The 18,976-nt window shown below is 50.5% G+C and overlaps 1 protein-coding gene across 1 annotated transcript in view; it reads left to right on the top strand.

Annotated features, from left to right (window-relative positions):
- Mad1l1 (mitotic arrest deficient 1 like 1) overlaps positions 1–18,976 on the top strand; it is a 315,330-nt gene that overhangs the window by 124,734 nt on the left and 171,620 nt on the right. The window contains exon 11 of the mRNA XM_050163154.1: positions 4,967–5,111. Coding sequence (XP_050019111.1) covers positions 4,967–5,111 — 145 coding nt within the window. The remainder of the gene's footprint in view (positions 1–4,966; positions 5,112–18,976) is intronic.

An 18,976-nucleotide genomic window follows, 5' to 3' on the forward strand; every position in this document is an offset into this window, starting at 1 on the left:
TGGCTTGAGAAGCCTGGCTGTGAGTGTCCAGAGCCTGTTTGGACATTGTATTGCAGCCCTGTCCTGTTAGGCTTTGTCTGTCTGCTGGTCCGTGTCCTCTCCATGGGGCCTGCCCAGGAGCTTGCCAACGTGTCGCCTCCATAAACCCAACTCCTGGAAGAAGAACATCCTTCTGCTTCCACACTGCTCCCCACTTCTAAGCTGAACCCAGCATTTCTAGTCCCTTGCCCATCGGAGACCACCTGCCTTCCGCTCACCCCTGTAGCCCAAGGAGCATGTGGAAGGGCTTCTGTGTCCCTACCTCCCTTCCCCTTGAGAGGTTTTCTTCTTGCTCCTGTTCTTCAGTTCCTCACTGTCTCCTGGCCAAGAGCCCCATAGTCCTCTCTCATTTCCACACAGTGTGAGTGTGCCCTGGATATATGAGCTGTTTGCCCTCTGCCCCAGGTGTCTCCCACATTTGCCCTTCCCTGTGCCCGCAGGAATTTAGTTCATTTCATCCACCTCACCATGGACCAACGTACTCCTTTCCTCACTGGTTTTGTCCTCTGCCAGAGTTAGGCATCAGTGGCTCAGCCCTGTGGTGTGTGGACCTGCACCCTGTGTTTGCCATGCCAGCTGACAGCTAGTTATTTAGCGGCAGGTGCCGGAGGAGCATGCAGGGCCCTGTACCTGTCCGACTCACCAGAGGGCTCCCCATCTGCTCCCTTCCGCACATCCTTCCTGCTGCACACCATCCAATCAGGTCTGTGATGTCTGCTGCACTCAAGCACCAGCCCCTGCCAGTGCTCTCGCCCCACTCAGGCACCCGTGTCCTGCAGTCTCAGAAGTCATTGCTGCTGCCTGTTTGGTTTGTGTGAGCGCTTCCTTCCCCTGCAGTCACCTGGTCAGTGATTTATGCCTGTTTAGCAGCACCTGATGTTAGTGAACCCTGCACCAGGTGTGTGTGGGTGGATCAAAGAGGATCCCAGCCTGTTGATCTTTGTGCTCAGGGCTTCATTGAAGTTCTGCAAATGGTGCTGTGGAGCGCCCTCTATCTGCCACTCTCTGAACTGCAATTTACAGTGTAGCCCTGTCCTGTAGGAGACCTGGGAATCTATCTGTTCTGCCTTGGGAACTGACCTTAGGGCCTGCTGCAGTCTGCAGTCCTGCCTGTTGTCCAAACATCTTCTGTAGGACCATGCATTCCTCTGACATCCCCACAGAAGATGGAATGTGTTTTGCTATTAAGGGAGAGTACGGGGGTTGAGGGGATGGGTCACTGAGTAAAGCATCTATTATACAAGCACGAGGACCTGAATTCAGGTCCCCAGAGCCCACATAGAGCTGCTGGGCACAGTAGTGTACTTGTGTTACGCAGAGACAGACAGATTCTAACCCATTTGTTAGCTAGCCTGATCAAAACGGTGAGCCATAGGTTCAGCGAGAGACCCCGTCTCCAAAACTAAAGTGAATGAAGTAGAGAATCATTGAGAAAGACATCCTGACATGGACCTCTGTGGTCTGCGCAGGTGAGCACAGAGGCTCCTTGTGCAGGGCACGCGGAGTGAGGGTTGTGGATTGGGGCTATAAATCAGTGGCAGATCTGATATAGATACCTAATATTCCTGGGGGGAATCTTTTCTTCTTGGGAAGGAGTGCTGTGGGGAGGGAGAGACAAGTGTTTTCTTTATAATCTGGAATTTTTCAACGGATCTTGCTACATCCTTAAGACCTCTCTCTCTCCTGTGGTGCCATGGTGCACACATCTCTCTGTCCATGGCCTCCAGTAGGCAGTGGGTGTGGTGTGACCTAGGTATAGGGCTTCGATTGTGTAACTGTGTCTCTACCTTCTTAGGTAGCAGAACCTCGCTGCAGAGTGGGGGTTGGCAGCGGCTCAGACTTGAAACAGATTTCCTGGTGTTCAATCCTGCTGTCTGGTTCCGTTATACCCAAGCCTTGTTCTCGAAGTCCCAGCAAAGTCCCATGGCCTTGGGGTTGTTTGCGTCTGTTCTGTGTAGGCAAGACCCTGGGTCACTATGAGGGGAATGTTGTTCCTAGATTTTAACCTTGGATTTGGAAGTCTTCCTGCAAGACTCCCCTGAACCACATGCTGAGGACAGCTTATCCGAGTGTCACAAGCCCCCAGTCCCACCCTGCCTGTGTGTGCCCTATCACCTGAAAAGTTGCATTGCCATGTGTCTGTCTTTGTGTGCTTGGCTCTTAAGTAGCAGAGCGAATGCTGCCGTTCTAATTAAATTACCCACTTTGGAGCAGTGATTTAAGGCGCTTGTGAACCTCCCCACCTGAATTCAACGATTTAAGAGTCGATTTCACAGTCCTTGATTATTAAATTGGTCTATGAATAGTTTTCAATTGAACTGGAACTCAAAATAGCCTCTTTATACGTCTGTTTCCCATGAATATTAGCTCTTGCTTTACATTTGGGGTTGTGACGCACCTAGGGTGCAGGTGGCAGCCGGCTGCTTCTCCGTGGGGCTAGGGGACAGCACGAGGCTTCCTGAGATTGCACGATCGAAGCCAAGCCAATGCCCTTGGTGCCACATGGTTGGTCCTGTTTTCTGCGGTTGTGTTGGTGGCCCAGAGCAGGGCTCCCTTTGACACTTTGCAGGACCAGCGGTGTCACAGGCCCCTGCTGAAGTTTCATAAATGTTTGACTTTCATTCACTTTCAAATTACACTTCAGCTTGTTTAAATGATTTTACTAAGTTATAATTTACAAAATCCTATACTCACTCAGATGTGAAATACATATTTGCGGGTGCCCACCTGACAGAAGTGCTATCTGCCGCCCTCAGGAGCTCAGGTTTTCTTGAAACAGCGTAATCAAAGTGAGCCAAAGTCGTTGGGAGGCAGGAGTGATCTGAGTGGCAGGTGTCTCTTGCAGGCCCCACCCCCCAGTTTGTACATTTTCAGAGTAGCTGCAGTGTTCTGTTCATGGACACTTTGCATGAGTGTTACAGATGTCACATGATAACAGAATCCTGTTGCCCTGCTTATGTATGAGGGAGGGAGGGAGAGAGAGAAAGAGAGAGTGTTTGCCCTCCTGCCTGGTTGTCTTTGCGTGAGTCCACATATGCATGGCATATATGTGGAGGTCGGATGATAACCTCCAGTATCAGTCCCCAGGCACCACCACCTTTGGCTTGAGACAGGATCCTTTGGTGGCCTGGAACATGATCAAGTACTTTAGAGGGCTGGCCAGCAGACTTGCAGTATCCATCTGCCCGACTCCACCTCACATGTTTCCTAACACGGCTGGGCTTACAGGTGTGTACCGCCATGCCCAGCTCATTGTGTGGATGCTGGCGATCTAAACTCAGGTGCTCATGTTTGCAAAGCAAGTGTCTGTCAGCTGATGTACCTCCCCAGTTCCCAGATTCCAGTCTTTGCGAGTTTTTAGAATTCCGTATGGGAAGAGGTCTCTGCTGTTGATGGGACACACACACTGCCGTTGTTGCATACAGCCTGCAGAGTGCCGTCTTGGATGGTGAGGTTGGTTGGTCCTCCCCCAACTACTCCTATCATCTGATCTGGATCTTTCTGTTGTGGCCTTGTCCTTCTCTGGGTGGAATCATAAGGATGGGGTGGAGCCCAGGGCACATGTGAGGGGCACCATTTGGGTACTTAATGATCCTTGCCCTTTCTGTTCTGTGGCTTTCTGTGCCCGCCAAAGGACCAGCGACAACAGGGGCTGCACAGGGTGGCTGTGGGACTGGTGGGGTGGAAAGTAGCAAGGGAACTTTCTGAGGGTCTTTGCCAAGATGCTTGAGGTCATTCTGGGAGGGGCCACAGCCCTTAGAGGCCTCAATCTAGAGACCTGGGCCTATGAAGTTTGCAGAGACAGCTGACCAAAGAGGGCTGTTGTGGGGCTGTGATGATGTAGGGGAGGCAGTGACCAGGCCAGGGCAGCCATGGGGATGCAATAGGAAAGCATATATTGTAAGGGAAGCCAGGCTTGGTGGCACTATCTGTAAACTGAAATAGAAGATTACAAACTCAAGATCAGTCTTGGAAACTTAGATACTGTCTTAGAGTAGAAAATACAGAGGGCTGAGGATGGAGCTCAGTGGTAGAGCACCTGCCTAGAATCCCCCAGTGAGGGGCTGGGATGTGGCTCAGTGGTAGAGCACCTGCCTAGAATCCCCCAGTGAGGGGCTGGGGTGTGGCTCAGTGGTAGAGCACCTGCCTAGAATCCCCCAGTGAGGGGCTGGGGTGTGGCTCAGTGGTAGAGCACCTGCCTAGAATCCCCAGCGAGGGGCTGGGGTGTGGCTCAGTGGTAGAGCACCTGACTAGAATCCCCCAATGAGGGGCTGGGGTGTGGCTCAGTGGTAGAGCACCTGCCTACAACTCTTCATTGTGAACTGAGAGAGCATGGCTCAGTGACAAGTCTTGTTTAGTATGCTTGAGGCTCCTGCTTCAGTCCTCTATACTGCAAAAATACATGTATAGAGAAAGGAAAAGTAGAGGAAGTCAGATACCATTGCCCGAGTGTGTCCTGGCATCTGTCTTCACAAGGCATGCCTAGCACCCAGTGTGAGGCAGTACTTTCTCCTTCAGAAAGTCTTCAGGCCCAGTGCCTGCTGCGGGGGCTGTGCTCCGCACCCTCCCTGTGCTGCACATCTGTGCCGACTGTGACTCACATGGGAAGTGCTTGCGCTGGCAATTTAGCTCATTCAGAAGTGCCGTCCTGAAGCGCCTGTGGCTGACAATCTTTCCCATTGTGTGTGGAGTTGCACTTCCCTCCCCTCGCACCGTGTTCTGGGATCACCCTGGGTGTCTTTGAAATCCAGAACCTCCTGAAAGGCACTAAGTAGCTATTCAGGAGCGAGGAAACGACAACGAGGTGTTCGCACGTGCAGCTCTATTTTAGGACACCCCTGTGGGGTACACAGTGGGGGCTGTGTCCCCAGTTCTGGGGGATGGTCACGTCAGGCCTCATGGCTCTACCTTCTTGTCTTCTGTGTAGTGCCCGGAGTCTGGAGAAGGCCCAGCAGCAGCTCCAGGATGAGGTCCGGCAGGTCAATGCGCAGCTGCTAGAGGAGAGGAAGAAGAGGGAGTCACATGAGGCACTGGCCCGAAGGCTCCAGAAGCGCAATGTGCTGCTGACGAAGGTACAGTTCACCCAGCGTGGCCAGGTTCCACCATGCCTCTGTCTGACCTTTTAGCTCTTGGTGGTCCATCCTTATCCAGCCCTCTGTGAAGCTGCACGTTCTTGCCTGCGGTCCATTTCTCACACCTACAGCAGCTATTCCACATCTGCTGGTCCACAGGCCACGCACAGTGCTGGCCTTCCCCAGTGGCAGGCTGGAGCGGAAAAGGTCAGTTAGGATGCGTGCTCTTAGTCCAAATTTAAGGACAGGTTTTGAATGGTACAAAGAGTAGTTCAGAGCCCAGAGTGGCAGCATATAATTGTAATTCTAGAATTTTGGAGACTGAGGCAGGAAGGGAGTTGGTGAATGAAGGCCAGCTTGACCTCTATGCCTTGGCCCTCTCAAAACAGCAAGATCAAAACCAGTCTCCTGGACTTACTTTCCTTGTGTATCCTGACCTGGGCTGCAGCGCCCCAGGGGCGTGTTTCCACTGTCTTCCTCAGTGGTTGCCAGCCTGCCTTCCTGTCCTTTGCTGCCTGCACAAATAGGGGAAGTTGGAGTAGGCTTCATCCTGGCCTGGCATGAGGATGGTCTCCTGTCTCCAGATGACAAGGCAAATGCTGCGACACGCTCTCCCTAGTCCCCAGCCTCTCTCAGACTTCTGACTTCTGGCTCAAAGGCAGTCTGGCTTGTTTGCGCGCACTCTCTCTCTTTTTGATTTAAAGATTTATTTATGCCTGTACACCAGAAGAGGGCACCAGATCTCATTCTAGATGGCTGTGAGCCACCATGTGTTTGCCGGGAACTGTACTCAGGACCTCTGGAAGAGGAGCCAGTGCTCTTAACCTCTGAGCCATCTCTCCAGCCCCTGCCCAAAGCCTTTCTGATGCTTGCATGGTACACTGAGGTCTTCGAGTGTGAATGGAAATTCCTAATGAGTGTTATTTAGAGTGTGCATCTAATGGACTCTGGGCATTCAGAGCACAAGGAAGCACGAGGAAGGAGCTGTCCCTGGGTATATGAGAATAGGGAGTCCAGCTTGCTGGGTGGAGGTCCACCCTCACCCTGATGGGATGTGGGCATGAGGCCTAATAAGTTGGTACACCCAGAAAATCTGGGTATGTGTGTGACCAGGTCTGCGCTTGGTGGTGTCATTTGGAAACCTGACTCTTTGCTAGTGGTATCTCTAGGTGAGGATGTTGCTACAAAGCAAGCCATTCTCCTGCTTCCCACTGCAGTTTCACAGCTACCCCTGACAGCCCTGTGCCAATCCCCCAGTGTCTGGGAAAGGGAGACCTGTCATTTGTGTTGGCCTCAAACACTTCTTCCCGGGGTTGGGTAAACGCTGAGCCCTCCTTTTAGGCCCCAGGGTCCCTACAGGTGGCCCAGGAAGAGAGGTAGCTAGAGTGTCCCGGCATTGCCTCTTGACCGAGAACTTGCTCAGTTTGTTGGCATGGCTCCTCTTCTGGCCTTAACATCATCCTTTCCTGCCCAGCGCCTGTCAGAGTGAAGCCCCTGTGATGGGAATATGTGGTCACGGCCCTCAGGCTTGACAGTGCAGTGGGAAAGAGGCCGAGCACTCAGCCACACACTTACCAGCCGTGACAAAGACAAACAGTGATGTGCCCACTGACATGGGAGGAGCTGTCGGAGGTGAGGCTTAAGCAAAGACCCAGAGGATTTACTGTTTACCAGAGCATGTGAGGAGAGCTGGCCCCATCTCCACAGAGCCATGGTTCAGGGAAGAAGGCTGTCAACAGAGCCGCTGTTGATGCCAACATGCAGACATACGCAGACAGAAGGTGGCGCATGCCCTGGTCTGGCCCTGGGCAGCTCTTCACAGGGCTGTGCCTGTGCTGTGCGTGAGAAGACAGAGCTGGCTATGGGAAATCTCAGAGATGGGTAGGGAGGGATCGGCTTGATAGACTTTCTTAGTGGAAGACAGGCTTGTGTCCTATGACCCAGAACCTCCAGACTTACTGTGTGATGAAGAGAGAGAGGTCAGTCTGAGAATCTAACTGTTCCCTGTGATCTGAGAATCATTGCCCAGACTCTTCAAGAGTCAGCTCAGTGGGATGGCCCTGAGCTCCTTCTAGTGCACTGTGGAGTTCCACACAGGCACTAGTACAACAGCCCTCTAAGCATCCTGCAAACTCAGCAGTGAGGTCCCTGCGCAGGGAAGCTCTGCAGTGCCGGCCCAGGAGATGAAGTTGCCTCTGAATTGTCTGGGGTGGGGGAGACAGCACATATCCATTCCATGCCTCCAGCCTGCCTTGCCCATCCCAGCCAGCCTGGTAGAAAAGCTCCCAGTGTCTGGATTTCCCAAGTTTGTTCATCTGTCACAGTCTTCTGGCTCCTTGGAGAAACCACTCGGGGGGGGGGGGGCACAATGGTTTTGTCTGCTTTCTGAAGAAGTCAGTGGTCTGATCTGGGTGTGTGTCCATAGTATTAAAATGTGCACACCCACGTTGTCCAGCTTCTGTAGCATTCCCACATGTGTATGCCCACATGGTCCAAGTATATTTGTGGATCAGGTTCTGTAGTGTTCCCACATGTGTACATCCACGTGGTTGGGATATTTTTCTTGTTGGTTGCGTTTATCCCATGGCTATGTGGCCCGTGCTGTACACCAGAACTGCTGTGAACTTGGTGGCTATTTGGGCTTCATTTCAGGCTTAGGACTTGGGTGACAGTGAGGATTGCTGGCAATGGTGCTGATGCAGTGTGGCCTCTGTTGAGCTCCTGTGGTTTCCTGAATAGATCCTGTGAGGCTTGTGCTGGTGTCCCGTGTGGGTGCCTCTGTCCTTGACATTCCCACGTCAGAGCTGATGGCTCTCCAGTTCAAACTGGCCCCACTCTGACCCGTGCTGCACTGCTGGCCTCACTCTGAGTGAGTGGAAAGGTAGCTATTGATTACCCAACACTGACTGATTATCTATACTAGCTGTCCCTCTGAGATAGATTCAATGGATTGATACCCATTGCCTTCCTAGCCCTGGGATACAGGAGTTTGACTTGCTAGCTAGCTTACAAGATGAAGCTATTCATTAGGCTGGTCTGGTGAGGCACCAAGGGTATTGTCACGTGATTTCACAGGCGTAGTATAATGTCTCCTGCTGGTATCTGCCTTCTAAGAGCCTGGCCTGGCTGTGTTGGACTCCAGCCTGACAGACCTGTGATGAGGAGTGTCTACTCCTCACTGTCCCTGTGAAAGCTACTGCTTGGCCTCAGTCTCTAGGACTGCTCACCTCTGCCTGACTGTCCTCTGTGTCCCTCCAGCCCACCCCTCGAAGGGGAGGATGCGAGTCCTGACCAGCCATCCATCTGCAGGGCCCTGGAACCAGCTATGGCACTCTGCCTTGGCATCCCCTCCAAGGGGCCTCTTTGCCTGCTTCACATTTCGGTTTATAGTGCTTGGCATGCGCAATTTTGTCTCGAGACCTTTATTAAGCGGCTCCAGTCTAAGGAGTTAATTGTTACTGATAGCTAAGAGTATAATTACCTTGGTAAAATATCATGACTATTTTAAGCAATTGAAAATTGGCTTCTGGCACTTGGTGAACACAAACCATTTTCCTATTTGAGGCACGCTATTTCCAGTGTGCACTAATATTCTACACCATAGTTGCAAAGTCATATTTTTAGAATGTAAGCAAGATTTTAATTTTTTAAATGAAAGAAAACCTTCTCTTTTTCCTGTTTGATCCCCAAAGTCCCCAGAGGAGCAGTCACTAGGAAGAGGTGACCTCCTGGGCCTTTGGTGACTAGTCTCTTCATTGTTATATGGTAGCTGCAGAGGACATGTAGTTGTCATGGTGGTATCCTGTTTTAGGACCCTTCAAATTGTTTTAGTAGGCCTAGACATGTGTGTGTGTATGTGTGTGTGCGCATGTGCATGTGTGTGCATGCACTTATGTAGTGGAAATCAGAAGACAACTTGTAGGAATTCGTTCTCTCCTTCCATGTAGGATCAACAAAGATTGTCAGGCTTGGCAGCAGAGTGCCCTCACCCTGTGAGCCCTTATCTTTGAAACAGAGTCTCTCGTTTGCCTGGAACTTACCAAATAGGCTTGATTTGGTAGTGAGTTCCAGGGATCTTCTTGTCTCAGCCTCCCCAGCTCTGGGGTTTCAAACAAGAACCATTGCATCTGGCTTTTTAATATGGATTCTTGGGTTCTACTAGGGTCCCCATGCTTGCAAAGCAAACACTTTACCAATTGAGCCATCTCCACAGCCCTGGACTTTGCCCTAAGGATGGTGGGTGTTCTCTGTCTGCTCTGTCTGTGTAGCTGTGAGCAGGTTCCTGGAGTAAGTTTCTTGGGAGGGCTGCCCTTTGTGCTTGTTCAGAGTGTTCCTCCTGTGAAATGGCCTCTGAGGCAGGACTCTTCACAGACCTCAAGGTCTCTGCTCTGGCAGGATCATGAGCTGACTGACAGTGTGGCCAAAGTACCACCCATGACAATGGAGCCAACATGACGCCAACCCTCAGAGACTGGTAGCAGGCTTGTCCATAGTGCCTGCCACACTACGGCAGCACTTTAGTACTTCTGTGAGCAACCAGCAGACAGGAGGGATCCTGGTCAGCCTTGAGACTTGGGGAGAGCCCTCCATTCCTAACCTGCAGGGGTTGTGACTCCATTCCTCGTGTACGTGGCATGGTATGATTTACAGACTGCTCCCATGAGAGCTGGATACCACAGGCAGTTGCGGGTTCCTGTGGAGCTGGAAGGACTGTGGGCAGGAAATGGGTGCCACGTCCAAGGGTGTGATGCTGAGCCAGAGGCTCATGCAGCCCATCTTGATGAATATTTGGTTTGGAGCAACTTGATTTTCTCCCTGCTGAAATGGCTGTGAAGAGGTCAGAGGCCACACAACTGTACTCACATCGACAGTAAAGGAAGCTGATGTTTGCTCATGTACTTGTTTATTATACATGCACCCAGCATCACCAGTTTTCTACTTGAAGGCCTCCCTGGCAGGTACAGTATCTCCTCTGCTCCAGCAATGGGCAGGACACCATGTGCAGATGAGCCCCATGCCAGTGGGAGGTTCCCAGGGTCACCAGACCCAATCCTACCCACCTGCACAGTTGGCGTGTGGAATTGGGGGACTCCAGCGCTCTGCCCTCACACCCTTTATTTACTCCATGGCATATGTTTGTAAAGGACATTCTAGAGGCAGAGTGGCTGAGCTAGCTGGGGGTGGGGCGGGGGGAGGTTCTCTGGGGAGGAAACAGAGTACGTCCTCAGCTATGTCCTCAGCTGACCAGTGTAGGGAGATACTCAGTAGGCTCTGTAGGGATACTGTGTGTGTCCAGCGTGTACATGCTCACTGTTCAGTTGCCCCAGTGTGTTTTACTGGTCCACAGTATCTGCGGCATCTTCACTCTTGTCTCTGCATTACGCTTTGGAGGTCTGTCCTCATTGGTGGAGCTCATTCCCTCGCCTCCTCTGTACTCACAGGGTGAGTATACCATGATGTGCCATTCATTTTCATATGGTGCGCCATTGGCCTTTCCCAGTGTGCCTGGTGCTGCGGAATATTTTGGAACATGGCACTTGGGTCCATTGTGCCTTTGCTCTGCCATGTGTGTTTTCTTCTCCCCAGCAAGTTTTGTGCTAAGGCTGCACGTGCACATTGCAGTGCAAGAAAGACCGAGACAGGCTGCTGCCTGCCCCTGATGACCTGTGCTCCCTCACTCCCAGAGGACCAACTGTCTCCTGACTTTGAATGTGCCCCGCTGTGGACTGACATTAATGGAGCCACAGGGCCCATGCTTTTTCATGGCTGGTTTGTGTTATCCTCAGTGCGATTTGTGTTGCTCTTGTGTGGACCTGACGTTGCTAGATCTTTCCATTGCATGTCAGTGTTCTACCACATGAATGAATTGCTGCTTTTGTACGTATACTGAACACAGCAAGTGCTTACGCTGTGACTGACAGCTCTGGCCTTCAGTGACCATGGGCTTCTTTGGTTTGGCAGGCCACCTGCCACCCAAGTACCAGGTGAGCATGCTGCTTGCATGCTGCCAGGAGCATGGGGCCATCCTCACACTCTAGATTCAGTTTTTTGGCCTCTCAGTGTTCCCTGGGGATGAGCAGGAATTCTGAACTCTGGGTATGATCCCTTGCTGGGAGATAGGACCCTCTTCACCTGTGGCGTGCCATTCCGCTCTTGTCACTGCGGCTGTGTCTGCAGGTGAGCAGACGTTTTTCATTTTAATTGCAGTCCGGTGTATCGATTTTCCCTTTCTGCCGGCACTCTGGGCGTCTTGATTAAGTATCTCTACCGACTGAAGTCAGGCAGATATTAAAGGGATCTCACAGCTTCCTCCAAGCAGTCTGTGGTTTTACCTTTTATGCTCACGACTGACAGGCATCTGGGATCGGCTTCAGAGTGTGACATGAATCGGGCGCCCAGGCTTGTTCTGTCCTCCGTGATCTGCTGTTGAGTAGCTCTGCTCGTGGATGGGCCATCTCTGGCCGACCCATAGTGGGCTGCTGTGGAAGCCATGCTATCAACCAGCTCCTTGTGTCGTCTGCCAGGGTCGCCCCGTCTGTTGATAATCTGCCCATGGACTCTTCCACTTCCATTGTTCTTCACAATTCCTTGGCTGTGGTGAGCCTGGCTACCTGCTCTAGATCAGCGTGAGCCATGGAGTGAACCCAAGGCCAGTCTGAGCAAACTAGCAAGACCCCGCTGCAAAACAAAACATGAAAAGTTGCCTGGGTGTGTATGTGTGTAAATGGCTAAGGAGGTGAAGTGCCAAGGATTTGAGTATGACTCTTAGGACTCACAAAAGAGCTGGGTAAGTGGTTGAAAGGGGACCCAAAGGGAAAAGGTGCTTGCTGTCAAGCCTGATGACCTCAGTCCCTGGAACACACATAAAGGTGAAGGTGAGAAATGACTATGAAGTTGTCATCTGACTAACACATGTATAGCATGGGGCCCTCCTACCAATAAATAAATAAATAAATAAATTTGAGAAGAAAAAAAGCAAGAAAGGGGCTGAAGAAATGGCCCAGTCATTAGAGCTCTTGCTGTTTTCCAGAGGACTCAGGTTCAGGTCCAGCAGCCTCACTGGGATGCTAGAACTGCCTGTACTTCTAGCCTTGGGGTGCCCATCATTCTTCTCTGGCCTCTGGGGACACGTGCATACACACACACACATACAAATAAATCTTAAATTTTTTTTTTTTTGTGCTTTTCATACACGGGTAGCTCCGCAGCCACACACACAAATTGCTTGGCAAGAATGCTTGCATAGGATCCTGGCTTCCATCCCTGGGACAGATAACTAAAGCGATGGCTCCCACAGATCTTTAGGTCCCCTACACCTCCCTGTGTGCAGCTGGTTACCTCCCACAAAACGCTGCTACAATACAATTCAGATTGCAATGAGTGTATGGATCATTTTGGGGAGAAATCGTATCTTAGTGTTGTTTAGTTTTATAAGTGGCATTAACCATCCCTCATTTACTGGGATGGTCTTTAATTTTTCACAGCAAGTTTTATAGATTTTACACTAAAAATCTGACACTGCATTGGATTTTCCTCCCTGACTATTTTCTACTTGTGGTATGTGCTACTTTTAAAAGACTTATTTTTGGTTATGTTTGTGTGTGTGTGTGTGTGTGTGTGTGTGTGTGTGTATTGGGGGGTACACATGGGAATGGTGGTTTCAGAGGAGGCCAGAGCTGTCAGATCTCCCAGAGATGGAGTTAATCACTCGTGAGCCCCCGGCATTAGTACTGGGAGGTCAATTTGGTCCTCCCCAAGAGTAGGAAGTGCTCTTACCCCTTAAGTCATCTCTCCAGCCCCTTCCGGTGGGTTTTAATGGTGTCTTAGGAGACCTGAATTTTATTTATCTTCTGTCTGATGGGTGTGATCAGGCCTGGGTGATGCCTCCTATGGTTGACTCTGCTAACCCCCAGTGCAGCCTGGGAAAGAGCATGCTGGAGGAAGAAGCGCCTGCGCACTGTATCCTGAGGCTGAGCGGCACGCATGCAGTGGGGATTTTGTTTGTTCGACCAGTGATCATGGAGTATCAGGAAGCTGTGATGATAGAAGGCATCCCTTACGCCTGTGACCGAGCTGCTCCTGCAGCAGACCTCAGTGGTTGTGCTGCAGGGTGAGCATGGGTGCCGGCTGTGCCATCCTGTCTCCCACCTCCTCTTGTATTGTCCCATGACCTTCAGGATATAGAGCTGTCTGGCCATGTCTGTAATACTTGTTTCCCATCCCAGCTGAGTCTGGTATTTAAAGAATCTCATCAGAGTAGAATCATATTTGTTGTTTTTACATTTCTCAATTAGGTTGTTTCACATTAGAGCAGTTTTAGGCATTATTAAGTGTGTGTGTGTGTGTGTGTGTGTGTGTGTGTGTGTGTGTATAAGCATGCGCTGGCACATGTATGATATGTCGCACCTATGGAGTCCAGAGGATAACTTTGTGAGTTCTCTCTTTCCATTTTTATGGGTTCTGGGGGTTTTACTCAGATTACCCCACTAAACTACTTCACCATCCCCATTTTTAGCTTTCAAGCAGTGGCAGCAAGCCAAGCATCTCTGGCACCTTTCTTCCTTGCCTGTGTCTGCATGGCTTCCCTTCTGCTAACTCTTAGATTCTGGGTCCTGTGCACTGTTGTGGTCAATGTTCTAGTATGGAGACACCTTGGCACTGTAGGGTCACTATAGGCTCGTCATCTGTGAGACTGGACGGGTGTAGGATTTCCTTATTACAGGTGGCTTTCTCCTCCTTGGACACCTCTGTGCCGGTGTGGCCATGTTTTCCTCCTACTATTGCTTTGTATGTCTGGCAGCCCTGCCCTCCACTGCCTCTCACAGTGCTTTCCTATGTGTTCTTTTGGACAGCATACAGTTCTGCTACACTGGAAATACATCTTTGTGGTTCCTCCATGTTTTCCATAGCTCCATCACTCATCTCTTTTACATCACTGATTATTGCCCCTCTGCCTGGGTGGATCTGACTGGATGTTCATCAGCTAGAGGGTATCACAGTTGCCTGGGGGTTCTAGCAGTTGGGCTTTGTGTGGACACGAGCTGTGAGTACCCAGCAGTACTTGGTGTGGACACGAGCTGTGAGTACCCAGCAGTCCTTGGTGTGGACACGAGCTGTGAGTACCCAGCAGTCTTTGCTATGTCATGCTATGCTGAGTTGAGCCATTTTTGTCTGTTTGTTTATGTGAGTGTAAGCATGTGAAGGTCAAAGGGCAACCTCTGGTGCCTTCCTCAATTGTTCTTTACCTTGATTTTAGAGATAGGTTTCCAAGTAGGCTAAACTGACTGGCCACTGGGCCCCATGGATGCTCCTGCCCCCACTGCAGGGTTACAGATCACTCCCATACCCAGCTTTTATGTAGGTTCTGGGGAGCAAACTCGGCTCCTTGCTTGGGCAGCAAGCACTTAACTAACTGGTCCTCCGCCCCCAGATATTTCACTTAGGAATATGGCTTCAAATTCTTCCACATTTTTCTTGGCTGGATACTCAGTTTCAAAGCCACTGGTTGCCATTGCAGAGCATGGTGGCCCGCAGATTGCCCAGCATTCATCTGCTGGCACATTTCAGCTGCCTTGAGTTCTGGCAGATTTGAGTACAGTGGCTTTAATGGCAGTGTGCTCCTCAGAGGTGCTGGTGTGCTGACACTGCTCAGCTCTGAGCACTTCTGCTGCCAGACCCTTGTGCATGCAGCCACCCTCACCCCACGATGGCTTCCACATACAGGACTCTCCTGTCCTCTCGTGAGATCTCCTTGAGGCTGGGGCTAATGAGGAAACTGAGGCACAAAGCATCATAAGCTTTGTGGGAATTCAGAGCAGTTCTACCCTGGTTGCCTGGTGTCACTACCTTAAGAACAGATTCACGACTGAATTTTTTCTGTTTTGTTTGCCACCCCCCCTCGTGTGTGTGTGTGTGTGTGTGTGTGTGTGTGAGAGAGAGAGAGAGAGACAGAGAGAGAGACAGAGACAGAGACAGAGACAGAGGCAGAGGCAGAGGCAGAGGCAGAGGCAGAGGCAGAGGCAGACAGACAGACAGACATGTGTGCAAAGGATGAATACATTCAGGCTAAAGGAGGACGCTTGTCTCATCCCCCTACCCCCAATTACCCTGGTTTCCTTGAGAACCCACAGAGCCCAGAGCTTGCTGGGTATGGTTTTTTGTTTGTTCTTTTTGTTATTTTGGCTCAGTTTTCTAGACAGCAATTCCCTGTGTCTGCATGCTTTCATAACTCTGGGGCTACAGGCATGTATGGCCATACCTAACTTTATGTACGGAGATTCAAACTCAGGTCATCATGTTCTACAAGCAAACACTCTTAATCCCTGAGCCGTCTCCTTGGCCCTCTGCTCTGTTGCTTACTCTTACTATTGTGGCACCTCTGACCACATTGGGACCTCCACAGAACTTATCTCTGGTTTCATTCTGGCCTTGTAGTGAGTGGCATTCCCCTGTCTTCAAAGCAGGTGTTAGTGTTAGGTGGAGGATGGTGGGTGCTGTGCTGTGCTGTTTGGTACCCGTCCTATGGTCCTGGCTTAGAGCTCCATCCTTGGGCTCATCACTACCAGCCTTATCTTCATCCTCTTTTCACTGTCCCGCAGTGTGGGACTCCAGCCACACTGGGAATCTTCCTTCTCTGTGCCTTCTCTGTGCGGATGATTCTGGATCACGGGAAAGCTGTTGTTTGGTAAATGGTGTTCCCCGTAATTCTGCAGACTCTGGAGTCTGCTGCAGAGCGTCCCTCTGGCAGCCATACAGGCTGCAGGATCGGTGCCTCAGCCCTCTTTTTAACTCAGACAGTTGAGATTTAAGTGTGATTCAGAGGCTTGGCTGAGGCTGCTTGGCAGGAGTGGATGCTCTGTTCTCTTATCTTCTTTTCATTGTGTCCCCTACACAGTCTGTGTGGCACGCTCTGCACAGTGTGTCTGCTTCTGTGCATTGGAGGCGAGGGAGTCCCTCATACTGTACTGAGGTTTGAGCCATGGGCCTCGAGCATGATTGACAAGGACCTTGCCACTGAATAACATCTCTAGCCCTTTGTAAAAACTTACTAAGTTACCCAGGTTGGCCTTAGATTTAAGGTCCTCCTGCTGCAGCCCCTTGGGTAGCTGGGACAGCATCTAGTCAGGCATGTCTGGGAGTCCTTTCTTAAGACCACTGTTGAGACTGGTAGCCTTATAGTCAACCCTTGGCCTGTAGCAGGATCTGGCCTGGCTGAGCAGGCATTTAGTTCTTGAAGGCCTCAGGACCCTTTGGAGTTTGCAGTAGTTGCACACGTTGCAGTTCTGACCGCTCTTCCTCCGTGAGAAGTTGCAGGGCCCTCCCTGGTGCCCTGGGCAGTCTGATCTGGTGTGCAGATAGGAATTTGACTCCATGTGGGTCCTCTGTGTTCCTTAGGAGTGGACAAAGGGGCAGGCCTTCTCTGGAGTGTGGCTCCTGGTGGGCCCTTCTTCTCTCTGCCCCTGGTACCCAGCCTGCCCCCTGCTGCTGCAAAGGGGAAAGAGAATCACCGTGGCTCTGGGCCTTTCAGATCCGACCACACTGAGCAAGCTCATCACTCTGGCACAACCTGAATTAGACACCCCCCCACCCCGTGTTTGAGTGCTGAGGTCAGAGGCTGGCATGGGATGTCTTCTTCCTTCACCCTATAGTTTATTTGAATCAGGATTTCTCTATGAATGCAGACTTTGCCCATTGAGCTAGTCCAGCTAGCCTGCTTGCTCCAGGGATCTGTCACTACCTCCTGATTGCTGGGTTGCCATGTCCACCTGACTTTTCACATGGGTGCTGAGGGTCTGAACTCTGCTCCTCATTGATGAGCCATCTCCTTAGCACTTCATCTGATGACTTCAAAACATGGAAATATGATGGGTGGAGGTGGTGTATGTCTTTAATCCCAGCACTTAGGAGGCAGAAACAGGTGGATCTCTGTGAGTTCGAGGCCAGCCTCTATAGAACAAGTTCGAGGACAGCCAGGACTACACAGAGAAACTTTGTCTCAAAAATAAATAAATAAATAAAATAAAAGAAGAAGAAAGGAGAAAGAAAAGAAAAGATGGAAATGTGAGAGCTACTGTTCTCTCTCTCTCTCTCTCTCTCTCTCTCTCTCTCTCTCTCTCTCTCTCATGCACACTTCACACCAGAGTGCTTCTTTGTTTGAAGGTAGACTGGAGTGCCAGTGAGGTCAGTGGCCATAGGGACACTGCTCAAGGCTCCTGCATGCTCTCCCTTGCAGCTTGCTCGGAGATTGGTGTTGTAGCTGCCCTAGGGTGGAACCATAGAGACCCCTTAGTACTCTGAAAGGAAACAAGCATGCACCATGGGCTAAGAAGAATAGAACGCTCACATCATTGGGGAGGGGCCTGCATCCTGCTGAGTTAGGAAGTCTCCATGTAGGGGATAGCCAGAGGGTGTGTCTGAACCCCACTTCTCTGCTCAAGATTTCTTGTGGGGCCAGCTGACTCTGGATAGGAATAGAGCAGCCCTTGTTTTCCATCTGTGTACCCCCCACCATCAGAGGCCATATGTTCCTTGTGGTCACTTGTGTACACCCCCCCCCCCCCGTGGCTTTCTGTTGGCTGTATCTGCTGTAAGCACATACTGGGTGAGAAGCGGCTGTACTGTCTCATCCCTGGCCCTCCAGACCCCTTTCACCTTCATGGCAGCTCTGCCTCTGCACCTGGGTAACAAGATGGTTCCATGTCATAAACCCCAGATTGGGGGTCATCTGTCCTAAGCCACACATTGGGGTAATATCTGTTGCAGTCCGGCCGTGATGGGTTTGTATGTTCCAGGGCGAGGGCATGTGGATTAGAAATGCTAGGCAGAATAGGCAGAGATGTTGCAAGGAGGAGGCCACTTGTTCTTTCCGGCCACCCAGCTAGCTTAGACTCGAAATAACCACACAGAAACTGTATTAGTTAAAACATTGGTTGACCCATTAGCTCTAACTTCTTATTGGCTAACTCCTACATCTTAATTTAACCAATTTCTATTAATCTGTGTATCGCCACGAGGTCGTGGCCTACCAGCAAAGTTCTACAACGTCTATCTCTGGTGGCAGATCCATGACATCTTCCTGACTCTGCCCAATACTCCCCACCTACCTAAGTTCTGCCCTATCAACAGGCCAAGGCAGTTTCTTTAGTCATTAATGGCAATCAAAGCACACAGAGGGGACTTCCACATCACAGAGATACAAAGGAAATACAGAGACATAGCATAGTACCGGGAGGACAACTCAGTGAGTGCTGAATACTGAATCCACCTACATTTATAGATAAACGGGGAAGAAGGCAAAAGGCTGCTTTAACATGACACAAACGACAACCAGAATAGTTATTTCCTTCAATACTTGAGACATGAAGCCATTATTTCCTGGGTTAAGTATTCTGATGTTTTGGGCAGGTTATACAGCGAATATACCCTAGACTAAGTATCCTTTAGGCAGCCACTACCTATGTCAAACGTTCTGTTTTAAAATGAAGGAGCAGGAATAGGCTTGAACTCTCTGACCTTTGGTCAGTGTGGAGCTGATCCACCTCTATGGGCCATCTTAATGTCCAAAACACCAAGTAACCACAACCTAGGTTGGAATATTTTGCTTGTAGCCACACCTATTTTCAGCAACTTTGAAAGATTAAGAATAATCTCAAACTCTCTGATCTTTAGTCAAGGTGGAACAGGATTCACATCTGTGGGCCCCCAAAGTCCCAGGTTTCTTCTTTCTTCTTCTTCTTCTTCTTTTTTTTTTTTTTAAATTACTTTAGATTTGTATGTGTGTGGATTTTTTTTCTGCCTGCGTACATGTGTGTGCACTGCTTACAGAGGCCTGTGAACAGTGTCAGATCTCCTGGAACTGTAGTTAC

The sequence above is a fragment of the Alexandromys fortis genome, unplaced genomic scaffold (assembly GCF_014885135.2).
Source record: "Alexandromys fortis isolate MF-2015 unplaced genomic scaffold, M_Fortis_MF-2015_v1.1 scaffold_144, whole genome shotgun sequence".
Taxonomy (NCBI): Eukaryota; Metazoa; Chordata; class Mammalia; order Rodentia; family Cricetidae; genus Alexandromys; species Alexandromys fortis.